The following is a 20,043-nucleotide window of genomic DNA, read 5'->3' as shown; positions in this document are numbered from 1 at the left end:
CTATGTTTCTATTTGAGGAAAACAACCCAACGACGTGTATTTCTAGCTTTTATGTCTTCAATTATTTTACAAATACTGCGATATCTGAACATTTTTTCTACTTCTGTCGGTTTCATAATAAAATATTTTTTAATTGGATGATCAACACATTTAACAATAAATCTTATGTGTGTGCTAATATTTCTAGTTCTTTGCTAAAAATTGCAGGTATTAACAAAATTAAATATCAGTTATAATAATCTAAGCAATAGGTAATAAAGTATATTCTTTTATTTGTTTGCATTGAAAATTCACCCTTGCACACCAGCAAATAACCGTCGTAAGTCTCACTGCCGGAAACAATATTTACCTAAATCATTTGTAGAGTTCGGAGCATGTTCCGAGGAGAAATGTTCAATTTCACACCCTCCCGTAAAAAATATTTACCCGGTACGATTGTTGATTCAAGGTAACCTGTTGTCTGCCACGTCCCGTATCACGCACGGGTAGAGGGAAGCGAAGAGGGTGCAAGAGAAGTGGAGGAGCAGAGGGTAACAGAGGAGGAAAGGCTGCCAGGAGAGATAGTCGAAGGCGCAGTTAAGGGTTGAGGGAAAAGGATGTATAACAACCTGGTAGAGAAGGAACTTCCCTATTTTTTAACCCCAAAACGGTAAACTTCCCCGAACTGATGCTGGTGCTAATGGATTTCTAAAACACTACTCAAAAACATGTTATTTTAAAGCTTTTTTTCAATCCTGCTTATTTTCGATTTGTTAGGAGATAGGTTTGTCTTCATAACAAACGATGAATGGACATTATTGGGTAAAAACGCAGATCGTTAAATAAGTCATTTCATGTGCAGTTAAGGTCACATATCACTAGTTCTAAAATACAATTAAATTTTCAGGAAATTTTTTTTTTAATCTAAACCTTTACTTTGCATTATATGTAAAATTAAAACAATGTGATTGTATTCATTTGAATATTTTGAGACATTTTGACAATAATTACTACATATTCACCATTCTTAACAGGGTTAACCATATTTTCCAAAAGTAACCTATTTTATACATGTCCATATTTGGTAAACGATATTTTTACGGTAAAATACGATTTTTTATGATTTTATAGCATTTAAGACAACTAAGAATTTTGACTTTTTTATATAGCTTGGACATTAAAAAACTGTCTAACAGGGTTGAGCCTGCAACTGTATGCATTATGGTGTTAACGGATATTAAAGCAGTAGGTACTTACATCAGTTAATTTCATTGAATATTTTTTTAGTAATTATAGTCTTTGAACGTGAGCAATGTGGCTTAAAAAGCTGGCCACATTAAAATCTCTTTTAGATATTTTGAGCAGGGTTAGTCACCAATATAATTGTAAAATCCTAAATATTGACTTTAAATCTGAAAAATAGAATTTTAAACATTATTTTTCTCTTATTCCGTGCAGCCTCATCTTGTCGTTTGCTTGAAAGCCTTTTCCATGGTGCTGTCACTCTCACAGCCTGCAGTCAGTGGAGCAGGAACGGTTGTCAGGGCAACCAGACCCTATCTAGATAATATATTTGCCGGGAGTAGGAGGCAGAAATAAAGCCTCCCCATACTTCAATACTATGGAAAAAAGAAGATTTATCGAAATGAATAATATTATTATTGAATTCAGTCAAAGAATAAGTCTTTTTTAATTCACATAGGTAGGTAACATTAAATAAATCCATATTTTTAGTACATAAGTTCATACGAAAGTATTATTGTGAATACTTTTGTATCTTATAATATCATTTTACCTTTTCAATCACAATAAATCTTTGTTAAATTCTTTTTATGTGCGCTTTGAATAAAATTCGACTAAACATAAGTTATGTATTTCAATTTTTCCGCGCCAAATGGTCATAAATTATCCATTGGCGGAGAAGATAGAATCTTCTGAAATGGGGACCAAAAGACGCATTCCCAAAAAACTGTGTATTATTATAGTAATTACATTTTAACCACAACAGGTTATACTTTTTTTGGAAAAACAAAACAAACCCCCGGTGACCATAATAACTACCCGAGATAGCAAAAGTTTAATCATATAAGAGCTAGACGACTATGAAACTCCTTAAAGAGAATTTTCTAATACTTATTGTGTTACGTTTTGCTTAACGTGTTATCTATTCCTTGAACTTATCTTACGCAAAGAGGGGATCGATTTCTTAATGAAATCATGCATATAATAACCTTCGGGAATTTTTCATTACCAAACACATTATTTTGCAGAAAGAAGAAGATTAATGTAGTATGTGATTGAAATTCAAAGAAATGTTCAGTTGAGTTGAAAAATTGTCGTTTTATTCTCTTCTCCCTGACTTGGTAGCGACGCCATACGAAGAGTGACGCTCCTTTGGCATAGCGACGTCACTCGGCGGCGTCGTTTTTTATTCATGCATTAAGAAAAATGGCCTTTCTTCTCGGCGTCGAGAGATAGGACAGAATGGAAGGAACGGTTGAGAGGAGGGAAATAAGATGTGATAGAGTGGCAGTCGGAGGATCTGCCTGCACAAAGATCTGCCAGAAAGTCATTTATTTTTAATTGAATTTGCTGTAACACTATATTCATTCCATTATTCCGTTAGAAACTTCAAAGAATATTCTTTCCTTTTTGAGATTGGCGTATATATTAATAATTTTTAAAGCTGCATGATTTTTTTTACCACAAGCTTGCATTCAATCTATTCTTCCAGTCGATATTCCTAGAATATGTGTAAAGTATTTTTTCATCTGTGCATTATAACAATTGTTATTTTTTGGATGCATCAAAATTTGCCTTCACCGAAGTGATATGTGTCGACCCACATTTACACGAGCTGTTCAGGCGTTCAAACACCTTTATCCTGCTGGTATTTTGCGAAATGAATGAATGTGTGAGTAATTACGAGCGAGTGAAAATAATATTTTATGCCGGTACTCGGAAAAAATATTCAATTCGAAACTTAAGGAAAAAGAAAAACATAATTATTCACACATATTATATATTTTATTATTTGTAAAAAACGCAAAAAATAGCAATTCTTGATTGACAAATTAATTTTAAAATACATTTATCCTTGAAAAAATACTAAAAGAAAACACAAATGAACATATCTTGTATAACAAGTCATGCATGGCGAGGTGCCTTATAAACCATTTTTGCGGTTTCCATAGACTTTACAGCCATAAATTGTTTTGGCCAATGATAATATTTTGAAGAAAATTACGCTTTTGTTAAGACGTTTCCCAGTAAGATTTTCCTGTAGCTGGTGGAGGAGAAAGCACTCGGTGTGATGAGGAAATTGTTTATTTACATGGCAGAAGCAGAGAAAACGTACAAAATACTGTCTTAGATTCGGCTTTTATTTCAGAATGAAAGTTACCAGAGAAAGTAAAATAAGTCTCTGGAAAGTCTTCAAGTACTGATCGCCGCGTCAAAAAAATACATTATTATTTAGAGCCCCATTTTATTTCATCCCACATTTTTGGAAGGATAACTTGGAATAACGAAGTGCCTTGTACCGTGGAGAAGTATACACTCGCCTTCTTACATTTCTAAAACGGATTTTCTGACACTTGGCGCATTCGGAAAAATGAATTATGTAAGAGCAAAAAAACATATCGACTCTCAGATTTTACAAAAATTCATACGTTTTCCATCACCTAGACACTAACACAGCTCTAGGTCTTACATATGTAAACCAAGGGGTTAGTGATCCCTGAGAAGTCAGAATTTCAGAAACAAAGTGTTTTAAATATAAACATTAACGCTATTTATTTTTATCAAGGAAAATGGAAATACACTCAAAAGATATCCATCTGTAAGTTATTTTTTCAAATATGAATAAAAATATAACATCAAACACGATATCAGATGTACTTGGAAAGAAAATTAGTACAATCATTTTAAGTCATGTTTTTAAATAGAATGTTACGTAGTAAGAAAAATATTTTCAAGTATTTAAAAGAAAAGTCCATTGAAATTGGTCAAATACAAATGTTTTCCGTTTGCCAACACGACTTCGTTATTATATTGCGTTCTTCTGCCTACAGCCTCACTTTCACGTGACATTTAAAATAAATATATATTTCTAGAGTATCATCCTCGTTTTGGCAGAAAACGCTAAACGAGAGTGAACGCTCTCTGGCAGAACGGGGGCGATGGACGATATGAGGTTTTTCATTTCACATTTATAATACATTTACAGTTAAGTAATGATGCGTATATGTTTCTTATTTTATCAGAATAAAAAAAAATTAATAAAAAAAAAATAAAAAAAAGTTTATTGTTTTTTCTTCCTTACATTCCATGCAGGAATGAAATGATCAAGTTACCGAATAAGAATTTAAAAAAAATCTATTCTATATGCATTTTTAAAACCATCACTTTTTTATATTTTAAATGTGAATTTAAAACTAAAATTTTGAATCCCAATACCCCTCGTCATTTTTCTCCAGATTTCAGGCCTCCCCGCTCTGCTCCAATTATCCTCCGCGCAGTCCTACATCTGGGAGGCTTTACTTGGATACTTTTTTATGTTTTGTCATCTGGCACGCTGTCCACTTGTTCAGTTTATCACCGTATTTTTTTCGTACTCAGTTTGACTATTGAGTTTACGATTTTTGAAAATGTGAAGGAGAAAAAGGAATGCTAGTGTAACATATGATCTAAACATTGTACATGAATGCAGAAAATAATGCTTATGCAAATAAAATGCTTAAGTCAGATAGGGATCCGAGAGTCCAATCAACTGGACTTCGTCCTTGTAAAATAGCTGCCAGTATTGTATGCGCCAGTCAGTCTTTTGGCGACCTAAGTTCATGTCCTATCCTGGCCACCTATTATGATTAAAGAATACGATTATTAATCGTTTGTTTCGTTTTTTGCAGAGCTAGTGCGGTGAAAATGCGAGTGTTTCCGTGGTGCTCCGGTGCGCTGGACCTCACGTGATTGGCACGCCAGTCCGCGGCGCCGTGGGGCAAGCCGCCCATTGGCCTGGCAATGGACTGGGTCAGCCTGGCGTGCAGCCTCCTGGCTTTCCTGCTCTACTACAACACGCTAGACGCGGGGTTTGTCTACGATGACAGGTGAGAATACTATACATACTATTTATATAAAGATATAGTCGGCATTGTGAACTATTACTTTAAATAGATAACCTTTTCTTGCTCAACACATTTATCGATAGAGGTGGCCAAACGACTAATGATGGTCGTACAAACTATTTTACAATTCATAGATTTTTGTATGCAAAAAATCTATATTATCGACGCCGCCGACATCTAAATTTAAAAAATGATGATCTCTAAGTCAGCATAATAAGGGGATCATGAAATAATGCTACGTGGCTGCGCCAATGTATTAGATACATAATTGCTAGGGACACTAACAAAGTTGATTTTGATCAAGCGTTAAGGAATTTCAAGAAAATCTCAAATTTATTTTCTGTGAAGTCACATCTGTAAAAAATTGTGAGGTGATAACAACAGTTTTAATTAAAATTTAAAGTTTCTGAGATAATTTTCAATAAGCTATAATTGCCATAGTAAAAATAAATATAGATACATTTAAAAATCCGTCATACTTGTCAACAACGACTCTTAACATTTTCATATAAAAAGAAAGGGCCATAGATTAAATTAAAATGCACAATTATAGAAAAAAATAAAGAATAAATGAACCAAATATAACCAAAGTAAAAAATAAAATAAAAAATTTCTGTACTCCGCTTCTTAAAAAATTTCAATAAATTGAAAATTAAATAAAAAAACAATTTTTTTTAAAATACCTTTTTAAAATGCAAGAATTTTTTGCGTACTTTTACATCCATTTTCTAAGTCGGGTAATAACTGGTGGCTATTGACTTTAATTTATAGTATTCACGTCATTATAAAACAATTTAGACAAACCTGTCGACATTAATGGGGCGATAACTGAAAAATATTCTCGGACAAATATTGATTTTATTAATAATTCGGTTTTTCAGCTTTAAATTAATGAACCACTTAAAACGTACAAATAAAAATGTGGTATAACGTATCTAACTAACTAACTGACTCGGTCTTGACACATACTCCTTGCCTCATTCACATTCATACATCGTCTCATAAATCCTCTTCTGTTATTCTGACTATTGAAATGGCCCGACTCAAGTATCTGATTCACTTGATTGTGACATATCTTTCTCGGGTGTCTGTGACTTCTGCTTCCATTTACATTTGCGTTATATATTCTTCTTATACTCCTTTTGTGGTATATTTAATAGCTGGCACAAAATTAAAACTGAAATTAACACAATCAATCAGTTTTTTTTAAATATTAAAGTTCTCCATTTACAAACTAGGTCGAAGATGCATTTTGATACAAAAATTAGGGATTAAGACTGGCAGAAGGAAGTAAAGAGGAAAGCAAAGAGGAAAATTCATAAAACTCTATTTAATATCTGTTTCATAAGGAGGCTGCTTCAATTCTGAGTGGCGGTTTCTTGCCAGGGAGTTTCTGACACTAAAATCTCTGGCGAAATGCAAATACACAAAGCTATAATAGTATAAGTATTATAGTGATTTATTTTTGGTGTTTTATGCCGTGTGGCGCTACTTTCTTCTTTAGCCAACGTCTCGGATAGCATTACAGTATTCATCATCAGGTCAGATGTTTATCCATTTGCTGTACACTGTAATGCTGTTAGTACAGTAGACATTGCTCGAGTCCAGTATCTATAAATTCAAAATTATATTAATAAATACTTTATATTATAAGACGTCTATGACTTGACTTGAAACTTTATTTTGTTTAAATCACTTAACAGGGTCAATACCGACGTGCTATGGCCATGCATTCCCTGAAAATCACGGTTAAAACTTACCTTAGCGTTGTACGATTTTCTAACCTAGTAATTTGACAGGAGGAGAACTCAATCCTGATAACCTTTCACATTCAACTGGCATGGATTAAATCAATTTTTTTTTAAATGTTTGCCTATAAAAGAGCGTTTTAAAGTTCGGTTAGCTTTCGCCCCTCTCCACGAGCTGCCAATTTATAGACTACGTGGCTTATTCGTATTATGTATTCGAGAACACAGCTTTTTGTTCTTTGTTTGAACACTTTCAGTGTTTGAACACGATCTCATAAATTGGAATTTCAGCTACAAACGAATGGCTCTACGCTTATATGTTACTCCGGAAGCTCGCTGAAAACTTTCCAATTTCACATCTCCGACAAAACTTTCAACTTAACACCTGAAGCCTCTGTGCTTTAAATTTTGCATGCAAACTCTTTAAAAAAACATCACTTGATTTAAAATTAAATATCTAATGGAGACAATTATTTTAGTCAAGGGGCTAATAAACATGTACAAAAATTCTATCAGTATCCTATTATTGTACGGACTATTTCTATCAGCTGATAATAATCGAGAGAATTGTTTCCTACCTGACAAGCTTTCTACGATTAGAAACTAATATCACAGTTGTACTGATAATCATTTACGAATGTTTAATTGAAACGCTGTATAAAATTTAAATGATTTTATAAATAAAATACATATCATAGTTTAAAAACACAGTCAATATGATTTGAGTATTTTAGCGACTATATACAGGTTTTTCCCTAGATTTAATGCAACTCTTACGAAATCTTTTTCCTTATTTACAATTAGGTATCTTGTCAAATTTGCAACAGTAAAATCTATATTTGAAAGCTCCGTATTAGTACTAGTGTTTTGTAGTATTAGAATTCTAGCACCGCAATGGCCCTGGGAACTGAATTTACAATATTTTAAAATAAATAATTTCATTTAACTGTTATTATTTAATTCCATGTTGACATATGTAATTTTATGAATTACTAACGCAGACGAGTGAAAATCACGGGATCGTCAGAATTTTTGACAAATTATTTCTTATTTCGGAGATAAATCTAATATGAGTAAAAATAATTTTCTGTTAAAATATTATACTATAGATAGATAGATACTTTACGGCTCTTCTGAATTTTTTACACAATCAGTTCCAATTTCGAAAATGATACAAATTCAAAGGTAATTTCATTGAACCACAATTACCCTGGATGCATAGAAAACCGAAAATAGTATTTTTGATTTAAAAACGATAAATACACAGCACGAAACAGAACTGTTAATAAAAATAATTTACTTACATCAAATACCTAATTCATTTTATTCTTAATAACACGTCAACTTTACATGTAAATGGATATTTAATTATTCGGTTTTGTTATTTTTTATGATAATAACGTCTTTATTTAGCGTTTCTAGTATTTTATGAGTTACTGGAGGTAATCAAGATCATATTAAAATATCCTAATACCTACACCCTCCCCTTATGTTTTTTTGTATTGCGTGATTTTTTGTACCAAAAGTAGTCCAGCGTACTTTGAAATATGGTCTGTTAAGTGAATGTCAGGGCAGAATTAACATTTCTTAAAGCAAATAAAATTTACAGTATCGTTAACATTTGTAGACTCATGATGATAAATGAAGACATTACGTTTAGTAATTACTCGTCGTTATTCTTAAACTTACATTTTGTCATAATTCTAAATGCTTAGTTGGAGATTAGATCTTTAAACCTGAATCAAATGGGGGTTATGTTGAAATCATAATTAAACAAATATTTGACTACGAAATGTCAAGTTGAGCAATTGAAAAAATACGATACGTCGTCATGTTTTGAGCGTTAAATTGATATTTCAAAGTTTATGAGGTTGTTTAATGTCGATCGTTTGTGCTGATTTTTGGTGACTACTGACTCACTTAGTATTGGACTGGTTCCTCTTTGTTTAATACTTTATGTTTTCTTCGGATAGATATCAGTCGACGATCTAGTATAATAATGATGAGTAGCTTCACAATAATAATACTGGACTATGGGTACACTATTTACACGTTTATTGCAGCTTACTGGCACATGTTACTTGGAACGAAGCTATAGGTAAAAAGACATTTATTATATTCGGCCAAATCATGATGCGTCTCTCATATACGAACATCTCTCTCATTATGTAGACATATATCCATTACAGTTTATATTGAAACTTTTTTGAGACTCATTCCATATTCTGAAAAGCTGTCTAAAATATTGCTATCTCCCTTGCTCCTTTCATTTTTTTTTCGGAGTTATACCTAATTCAAGCAAGAAAGAAAAGGACTTCAAGATTTCCAACTCATGTGTAGTATATCTTGAAGTATATCTTGTGGGTCATTAGATGGCAAGCTATTGAGCTCTCGTATATTTATTCGTTTTGCACTCGAAATGTTGTTACCTGCAAACTAGGATTATTCTAGAAAATTCAAATAAATCGCGTGAATTATGCATTCCCAAATAATATACCGTGTTGTAGAATTATAAATAGATTGAGGTTACGAAGTGTACACTTAAGAACTCAAAGTTACACAAGCAACGTGAACTTCGAAATGAGACAAAATGTACGTGAAGTTAAGGCTTCATTCCTTCATTCATGTTTAAAATTTACAGTACATTTATATATAGTCGTTAAAACGCCATCGGGAGTAAACAGAGGTATTTAAACTTTTGAAATTGAATTTCAAAAGAAAAAATCTGCGTAACTGATTTTAAAATCTCGGTTTTAGCTTCCAATTCCGGTGTATTCTATAAATTTTAGCTGAAATATTATTAAAGAGTGTTCCATTATTGTTTTAATTTTATTAAGTAGGTGCATTTCGAAAAAAAATATATTATAGAGTTTATATAGGAATAAACTTTGTAACGAACTGATATGTTACGTCCGTCACAGAGTACCTACCAAGAAATGGGACTGCGAGAATTCTAGCCACGCGTAATTTACAGAGAAGAGATTTCCAAAGACAAACCCGGGCTTGAGTCTTCAAACAAGTACCGTCGGGTGATAGTGTCTGTGAGAGGAGATCCTCGTGTCCGAGATGGGGTTTAACAACGAGAGCGTGAGACGTACATATTTCCTATTTAAATTCATGACTTGGTAGTCACTTAATAATGTTAATATAAATTTTATTTTCCAATGACTATAGGAAGACTGGCACCCTTAGGTTAAAACTATGACATTTTTCGGACTTTAATCTTTTCACTTGTGGGTAGATAGATAATTATTTGTATGATACATATTAACTTTAGCAATCTTTTGAGTCTCTTCGAGATGAAAACCACAACAGAGATTAAGAATTATTTTTAAGATTTGTCAATATAATTCTCGAGAGTCTCATGTTCTACAAAGATTCCATTATAATTTTTTTTACAGTAAATGTTATGTTCTTTTACTTTTGATAGAAGGTTCTGGGTTTTATTCTTAACCTTTATTTAATATTCCTCAAGGTGACGAAAGGATGTTATAACTTTTAATTAAATGACACAAAAAAAGGTTTGAAATTAAGTGAGTTTATAAATTAAATGTTAACTGCGTATATAACTATTCATTTGACCACCCCAAAATAAACATAGCTACTTCAACACGTTTATTCAAAGCTCAGTGCCAGGGAAGTTTATAGCCCAAGCTGCATGCGATGCCACAACAATGAAGGAACTCGGGAAAATATTTCTACCTTATTTCTGAAAGTACACTCGAGAAAGCTGGAAATGCCTGGAAAAAAGATAAAGCACGAATTACTCGAAATAGCTTTTCAGCTTTATGGACGTGTGTTTGCATTCAATTAATTTTTCTGATATTTAAAAACGTTTTTCTTATCGTCAACCATAGAGGATATTATAAAACACAAACCCTGAGGGAGTTCTGATTTTTTGTAGTAATTTTGAAATACGGGAATCTGTATTTAAACAAAAATGCTCTACCAAAAATATTGCTTCTTGCTTATTTGCCCCATCACATAATAATTTTAAGTCGTTAAATGTGACTTTTATGACTTAACAATATTCCCTTGCGTAAGACGGTTGTAAACAGATTTAAATTGACAAACACATTTTAACTGTAAATGTTTTAATATGGAGAGGTTAATAATAATATTTTTCATATCATTATGTTTGTGTACGCTTCATTTATTGGATGTTTAAGAAAATGAGTGGTAAGGCTTTCGACTAGCAAGCCGGGTTCAAATCCCGGCGTGCGCAATTAATTTTTATTTGAATAATTTGTATATTGTGGCACATTCCAGAGTAGAAGATACTCTCAGTATGATACCACCATTCAGAATTGAAACATTGCTTAAAATGGCTTTGGTCATGTTTTGTGACCATATCTGAAAAGCCAGGCACTTTCCAACATTCTTCTACCCCATATCCTACCCCTCCCCATTACCTTCAGCCTGATGCATACCCCAATGTGGATACCATAGTACATCTACTTTATAATATTGACCATTAAACAGAGCAAAAATATCGTTTTAATCGATAGTTCATATTTTAATGACAGGACATCATCAAGAAGTTCAAGTAGTAAACTAAATAACTACATCATCAAACAATACCAATACTAATTTCGGTTGTCTGTGATGTGTGTTAATAATTACTTGTGAAATATAGTTCAAATTTGTTTTGAATTTACATGTCATTTTTAAAATTTGAATTGTTGTGGAAAAAATTCAGACTAGCGATTAAGTAGGTTCCTAACTATAATTATATAATATCTTTAACTGCCCATTTTAAGATTTTTTGCAGCCCTCACTATTTGTAACACAAAAATGCAGTCAGTGCCGTTCAAAGATTTAAATATTATGTTAAATATGTTTCAGTACTTGACGTATAAAATGACCTAAAATGGTCTTATACCAATGGTGTTCTTGCTGAAATACGAGTGTTAATGGTTTTTTGAAGTCCGTGAACATATCCGTGAAAATAATTTATAAGACTTGTGTGTTTATAATATCGGTGAGAGCTGAACACTTAGATCTGTCTACATACTGAGCTACAAATCACCTTTTGAGATGAGAAAAAGGACATCAAATAACAACTTTTAATCTTCCTTCCTAACTATCTAACCCTCACGCCGTTTCCTTGGGTTTTAATCGGTTTTGGCCTATAATCTTTGCCTCAATCACATTCACACATACTCTTCTATTATTCTGACTTTTGACATGGCCCGACACAAGTATCTGGTCCACTTGATTGTGCTATGTCTTCCTCAGGCGTCCCCAACTTCTTCTACTATTCACATTTTTGTCATGCATTTCCTGACACTCAGCTCTTCGTTAATTCGCTCAAAATTCTCTTCATCAGCCTTGCATTCTTTGCGGAGATCAAAATTTCTAAACAATCATACCTGGTTTTACTACACTTACGAGTCAGGGATTTCATTTCTACAGAATTCAGTCTATCCTTCGTTATATCCCAATACTGTACCTATTAACTACCTATATCAACCAATCATAAATACAAAAAAAAACGTATTAAATAATTGCCTTTATATATTAAGTTAACATCTATATTATAGGCTTAAAACAGTTCAAATAAATTAATGTTTAAATTCTTCTACTGCTATAAAATGTAATTATTCAAAATTGAATGTTTAAAGTGGGTAAAAAATCCAAATTGTAATGTTCAGTATCCACGTGTTCGTTATCTAACTATTGCGTAGGCAATATTTGATATTTTGTCTGAAACAAGTGAGAATTCACTATCCAACTAAAACCCTCATACCTGAAATAGATTTATGAGTAAGTAGGTAGTTGTTGTTAAAATATTATGGAATCTGTTATTTAATAAACTATTGGTTTTCCATTATGTATGACCACGTACATATCAGAATATTTAAAATTTAATAATAGATAAGTGTTCATTTTGGCATGTTATTAATAAATTCATTATGTAAATTAATGTTACGTTATATACTTGTTTAAAACGAAACAAAGGTGAGCTTTTTGTTAAAAATTATGTTATTGAATATTTTCATTAAAACAATGGCAATAAAACATCATCACAAAATTAAATAAACGGCAATATCGCCCTGCGCTATAAAAACGTTGTTTGTCCACCGAGATTAATATCGACGATTAATATCGTTTGTCAGAATGTTTCATTTTGTATGATGAATGGTTCTAATAAAGGGTTTTCCGAGATTCCATTGTCACAATGGAGCAATGTCTCCGTGTCCTGGACTGGCTGTCACCGAACACAATTTATTAGTAATTACCTTCGATAAAGAACGCACAAGGTTGGCTTTATTGCCTTTCGCCCACATAAAACATAATCCTTATCAAAGTGTTATGTGTTTACGAAGCAGCAAAAAATGTGTTCATTTTTAAGCAGAAAATGATGTCATTTTGTGCATCGAAGTTGCACATTATTTTAATTTTAGGTTTTACAGGTAGACTCGACTAGTTTTAGCTTGCGAAGTATCCGTTGTATTTGGCAAATCTAAACACATGTTATATACTTTTGAATCGTTCAATAAAAATAAACATTCAAAGGGTGTGTACGTAACTCAAAAAGGTCAATCAATGGTTTATTTGCATTGCTAAAAGACCACGTGTAAACGAAGAATTCATCGACTGAAATAAATATTTAGGAAATGTATACATTGACTTGATTTAAAGTAGTCAATCAATATTATAAACATAGAAAGTTCTATTTTTTTGGGTTATGGTCACAGCAGTTCTTAAATTTAATTGATTTATTTCCCTAGTATATTCTTCATCTATGGGTATTATGCGTTTGTGTTTTCGAAATAATGCTTACCAAAATAAACACGGTAATCATTTTGATAGGTATTATTTGTGGATTCAAAATATAATGGAACTATTTTTTTAGAAAAAAATATTTAGTAAATTACGTAAATTGGTAGACTATTTCGAAATAATATTATTTATTTTCGTTTTGGAAAGCAAAAATTTAATTAAATTCCTTCGAATAAAAGGAAAAACCTTATTATTTAATGACAACCTATCCTTCGAACTGATATTGCAAAGATTTTATTTAAAACAACTTAGAGTGGCTGAGTTGGCATTGTCCATCACGTCACAAGCAACATTTTCCACTTACTGTGATGGTAGTAGAAGATTAAAGAATGTTTTTTTTAATAGGGTGTTAAAAAAAACATTTGTTTTTAAAGCAAAGTGTATTGATCAATGAGATTGCCATTTCTACTTATCTGGCATAGAAATATTACAACATGATAAGTAATTTAGTTGAATTTAAAATCTAAAACATGTTATTAGTTTGCCAACTAACTAAATATAGCGAAATGATAAAAATTTCAACAACAGAGTCTGTTTATTCCCCATTCTTTACCGGATCAATTTCTGATACAAAGAAATAAAATGTCTCATGTTGCGCTAAGCATGATAAAAACTTTTCCATGATTTCATGTTTCATTAGAAGTTTGAAAAGAGTTCCGCAAGGTTCTGAGATTAGTCCACTGTATTTACCGGTTTAAGTGGCTGCGTGGTTATCTTGTATAGTGATATAAGAAAAGCAAGCACAGGACCAGGGACTGACGGTATTAATCTTGAAACTCGACACATAAACTTCCAGCGAGTAATAACCCCGAGCCATCTCGTTATGAGTTTCGGCTAACAAGCGCTATATACAATATTATAATACTACATAGCCCATATTCTCCGTGCCGTAAGTCTGTTTTTGCTACGGCAGATTTGAAAAATAATGTTTTTCTAGAAAATTGCTATCATCTTTATGGCAGATTAAAGTTAATTGTGTAGAAGAAATGTGTAACATGTCTAGAGGAGGGGAAATGTTACGAAAAATTTCATAGGAATCGTAAAATAAAATTGTTCCACATTTTATCCAAGATGTCTTTTCCTTCTGCTATAATGTCTTTTATTTTTTATCCTCAACTCTTTTATAAATAATAAAAATAGAAATATTCTCGAAAGCTGTTTTATATGGATTTAAAACATTAATACCCAATTGCACTATCATTCGCGATGATAGTGCAATTGGGACATTCATAATTTTTTTATCTTAATGACAACAATAAATTAACCAAAAAAGAATAATTTTATATTAAATGATACTAGTACAAGAGATACTTTTAGATTATATGTTTTTTTAAGAAATTGTTTAAATATCGGCGAAAAACTGTCCAATTACCGTCGCCTCTAATAAATTGTCATTGCACAGAGGTAGGTATATTATTAAATATGTACTAAAATACATTTAAAATTTAACTAAACCTTTTCCATTGTATGAGCACGAGATAATCTCGTACATAAAACTGTGTATCTAATAGTCTTATTCTCCCAACAAATGAAATTCTACCCCTGAAGGTGTGACGACCCCCGGATATACCATTTATCTGTATTTAATGGCCCTCTCTCCTAATGGGGATGATGTTTACATCGAGATAATCGTATATTTACCAGTTCCTATTAACATCCATGTATTTTTGAACACAATATATTAATGCCTTGAGATCGAATCGACGCACATATAGGTACACAATTGCCATTTTTATGGATCTAGTATTTTGGTTCCTAGTTCCTTTATAAAATTGAAAATAAAAATATTTTTATCGAAAGAAATGAAAAAAAAATTGTGAACGTAGAACAAACACTAATAAAATCGTAAACAATAATTGGAAATATTTTTATAACTTAAGAGGTATGTAGCAGAAAGAGCAATTCATGAAACAAAGATGATGTAAGACAAACATAGAGTGACCGGATAAATCATCACAATGATAATTCATCACATCTTCAACAAGTTATATAAAGTCATGGAAAGTGATGAAATAAAATTATTAACTGGGTTAAGTAGGTTAGGTTAGGTTAAAAAAAAAATTTCATCGTTTCTAATGACTTTATCAATTTTTAAAAGTGCGTTGAATTGTCACTGTGTTGAGTTATCAAGGAACGCAAAAATGGACATGTAGTAATCATTAACAAACTCACTTTCTTAGTCAAATATTTATAATTTTACTTCATTACTAAATTTATTTGTAATAATCCCAAACAACGTATGCACTTATTCATAATTGGAATAATGACTGCACGATAGAGATATTCATTCACCTATCCTATAAAATCAACGTTCAACTATACCCGTTTAGAAGCCATTTTATCATGTACTTACCTGTTGACAAAGTACCTACTGTATCTACTAGTCAAATATAAAATCCACATTTAATTTAAGATAAATAAAAAAAACCTTTGATTAGTTTGGTAGATACGAAAATATTTAAAATTGTTGTTTTCCGGATTTCCTAGCTTAAGTAAATAACAAATCTTTTTTGCCGCAAACTCAACACAAGCGCTTTATTAACACCTTACTACTGTATTTAAAGATTTTTTTCCAATTCCTAGCGAACAAAATCCAAAGCTGTCAAATGGAAGACAACGCATTTTGCCAACGCTGTTTTGCCTCCATAAACACTAAATTCTATCCCTTGTAGTTTAGAGTTTAGCCACAACAGATCCGGGTGCTATTCGCACAGTAACGGGCGTTTCTTTTGTCGTTTAACGAAATACGAGGCAGATGTTCGGATCATGTATATTGTGTATGCAGAATTATCAACCGCATACTGCGGAGGAGAATTATTAACGTTGCGATGTCGCAAAATTCAAAGGATGTTCTCGAATACAGTACACAATAACCTTTTTTTGTCTTTAACTTTCGTTCAACGTGATGTCAGTAGTTTACACATTTTTTTGATAATTATAATTAACTTTCACATTATAGGAAGGTTTGTTTGCGTTTGTCAAACCTTCTGATAACTGTTTGATGTAAATGTGTAATCCAGTTTAGCGTTACTTATATAAACTGTAACCACCCTGAATAAAAAGCAAGTTTTTGTCTGAAATGGGTTGGTATCAATCTTTAAAAAAAGGCGTAGAAATGATTTATTTATAAATGAGATATATAGGTTGTGCCTTCGAAAATCAGAATAGCTGAAATACGTCAAGCACGTCACACTCATTTTTATAATTCTTCCATAGCGGAACCCACTTCCGCTAATCATTAACTAAGTGATTGAGAAAAGCCACACTCGTAAAAATTTAAAAAGTCATAATTTTCCATCAAATTCTCTGCCTCTGGTAACATTTTCTTCCCCTTAACACCCTTCCATCCAACTTTGTAAAAAAGTCACCCTTTCTGCATCTCATTTGTACAACTTCAGTATTTTTTGTATAACAAATTGAATATAGCAGAAAGACGTCCCAAGCCATGCATGTGCTTCAAATACCAGTGAATAAGGGATGTCAAACCCACCCTCGGTCGTACGTTATTAAATTTATGCAAAATGATAGTAATTTCATATTTGTTTTCAAAATTTATTCGGTAACATTTGAATAAATTCCTACGTTACTCATTTGTGGGGTGATTGATGAAGAGAGAGAAGGTCGTATGATTATTTTGTTTGTTTGGCATGTTGTACGTTTTGCGGTGTTAAATGGTTGGACAGTATCATTAGCATCGGAACCATCGAATTCTACATAAATGGCTCTTAAGCAATAAAAATATTTTTCATTTTTCTAGCCAAATGAATACAGAGTTACATATATTTTAATCAGAGATAGGACGAGATTATTCACATCACGCCTATATTCTTACGTTTTTTTAGGGGAGACAGTTTCACAAAATTTTAGTTATTCGGACGAGAATAATGTGGAAACTAGGGCATCTGATTCATATCCGCGAGGCACCAAAAATACAATTCTTCAGAAAAACTTTTAATTCTAGGTCGATAAAAATTACAATATGTTTGGTCCATATTGTATTATAAGACATTGTCAGGTATCAGATTTGATTTTCAGAATCACACGCGAAAAACATCTTTTAAGTATTATATATTATCTTCTTGTGGGGTGCGTTTACGAATGATATATATAATTTACTAATATGTACCAGAAACTTTGTTAAACATTTTATTACATTATTGTGGTAAGGGAAATTTTTCTTTTTTTAATATACATATTTCCTAATTTTGATCATATACGAATGAATTATTTTTCTTCGTTCCTATTGGCAACTTCTGCAACGCAAATCTTTCGGGGCCTAAGGGTGAGATTATAACTTTACCATTAGGTGCGAAATGGATTTGAGGGGTGGCGCCGGCGAGAGAGGGAAACTCCTCAGTATATAAGAACATCAGTCATTCTCCCCTTGGCTTAAAGCCACCCTCACGGAGTATGTGAAGTCATCCTAACATTCACACTCGGATGTTACCCATTGTGTTCATCTGATTTCTCGGAAGAGGTCTTACAAGTCTCTGTGCTTGCGGTTATTTGGTAGAGAAATTAAAAAAAAAAATAGCCAAAAAGTCATTTATTATATATTTTGAAATCCCTTGAATTTATACACAGACATTTCATAAATTATTACTTTCTTTTGGACTCAAATTTACTTCAATCACCTACTAGCGGATACTCCTTACTAATTGTAAAGCTCTGTCTCTCACATTCTCAAGTGAGTTAGAAACATACCGCAGGATAGTGTCAGAATTTAATAAGTTAAAGTGAATAGCGATCATTACGAATATCCATTTTGAAATACTAAAATAAAATAAATTAAAAAATAATATACTTAAATATAATGAATTAAAAAAACTAAAATATAACAAAACTACGAAAATGGAAAGTAGTAGGTACTGTGATGTGATGTAATACTGTGTGCTGGGTATTACTTGCAGTAGTTTAAATAAAAAAATATAGGTTTTTTTAAACAGTGAAAATCATACTCCTCCACGTTCACAGAAAAATATTGGCTTCACTTTAAATAAATATACCACAACAGTTGCTTGATGATATTTTTTATCCACATTTTTAGCTTCTTGAAAGGGGGGTGGTGGGAGTCTCCACTTTTCGAGAAACGCTCTAACCCCTGCTGTTACTATTTATAGAAAATCCCAGATAAAGTGTTTGAAAATGTGCTCAGTACGCTAGTAGAACGACGACCGAACACAATTCTATCGATAATTCTAGAGGGAAGACGTCCAACTAGTCGCTCTAGAATAGAGGTTCCCAAACTTTTTGCCCCGTAGATAGTTTGCCGATTGTTTTTCCGTTTACCGGAAGGCAGGACCGAATATGGAATTTTCATAAACCTACGCCGAATTTCATTTTCATTGCTTTTTCGTAAGAAGATTCCCTTTACTTGACTGCCCAACCTCCGGGTGACGAAATACTTCCCCTATCTTTAAACTGTGCAGACAAGGGCGCCTTTGTGAGGCGTAACTCAACATAAAAATGACCATAAAGCAGGATCAAGTAACAGGAATTTTAATTTGAAGATGGAACTGCCCCTTAAGTTATTCATAAGTGCTTATTCCGATCAGTTCTTTTTGCTACGTGGTGTCTCTACCAATCACCCATTTTTGAGATGGGGCTACCGATGAGTCAGGGTAACACATCACGTCGGGCTGCAGATCACATCGGAGTCACCACTTGGAGACGTGGTATGGAGACGAATTAAAGAGATTGTAAAGTGACAGCATTTATTGATTAAGTGGAGTTGTGAAAGATGATTCCTGGTCAATAACGCAGTTGGTGGACTTGATCGGTGGCCAATTCCCTGAGCCGAAAATCAACACCGCGTCGGTGGATGTAGTCAGTGGCGAATCCCAAAGGTCAATGTTCAACACCAGATGAAGCGGAGATGAACGGAGTGAAGGAGTTATTGCGATAAAGTCGGTGGTTGGAAAACACCTTGGTGCAGACCGATCTTACCGACGACGAACGACGATGTCGTCAGTTGGTGTGCATCATGCGTAGATGCATGTAGGTGGTGTTCATCACTGGTGAAGACATTGAGTCTTCTTGGTGCTCCAGTGTGAAGTATGTGGTGGCCAGGGAAGATATCACAAGGCCAATACGCTGCTGTAATCACGTGTAGTCGATGTCTTTCCTTTAAAGTCGTGCAATGCCGGGTGTAGTAGGTCCGTAGCCCATTGAGGCGTGATGAGGTAAGAGCGGGACGCGGCGCGTAGGCCGTCGCGCGGGATGGGTGACCGGCCGCTCAGTAGGCGGCTAGCCTTTTCTCAGGACTTACTTACTGAATGTTCTCTGCTTTAAAACTGACTGTCCCAGGTACTGCGACGTAGCCGCTTTATAAAGGTAAATGCGGCGTACATTCGTTGTTTTACTAGTAGGTTCATACTGTTTTACTAATAAGTACATTTAAATGT

At 33.0% G+C, this 20,043-nt stretch overlaps 1 protein-coding gene across 1 annotated transcript in view; it reads left to right on the top strand.

Moving 5' to 3' along the window:
- Positions 1–20,043, top strand: part of LOC149420992 (protein O-mannosyl-transferase Tmtc2-like) — a 491,943-nt gene that overhangs the window by 29,387 nt on the left and 442,513 nt on the right. The window contains exon 2 of the mRNA XM_089635668.1: positions 4,890–5,087. Within this exon, the coding sequence (XP_089491794.1) occupies positions 5,002–5,087 (86 nt within the window). The 5' untranslated portion in view covers positions 4,890–5,001. The remainder of the gene's footprint in view (positions 1–4,889; positions 5,088–20,043) is intronic.

This window comes from Hesperophylax consimilis, chromosome 9, assembly GCF_061612785.1.
Source record: "Hesperophylax consimilis isolate HC1 chromosome 9, BYU_Hcon_1.0, whole genome shotgun sequence".
Lineage (NCBI taxonomy): Eukaryota > Metazoa > Arthropoda > Insecta > Trichoptera > Limnephilidae > Hesperophylax > Hesperophylax consimilis.
This window is presented reverse-complemented; position numbering and strand designations above follow the sequence as displayed.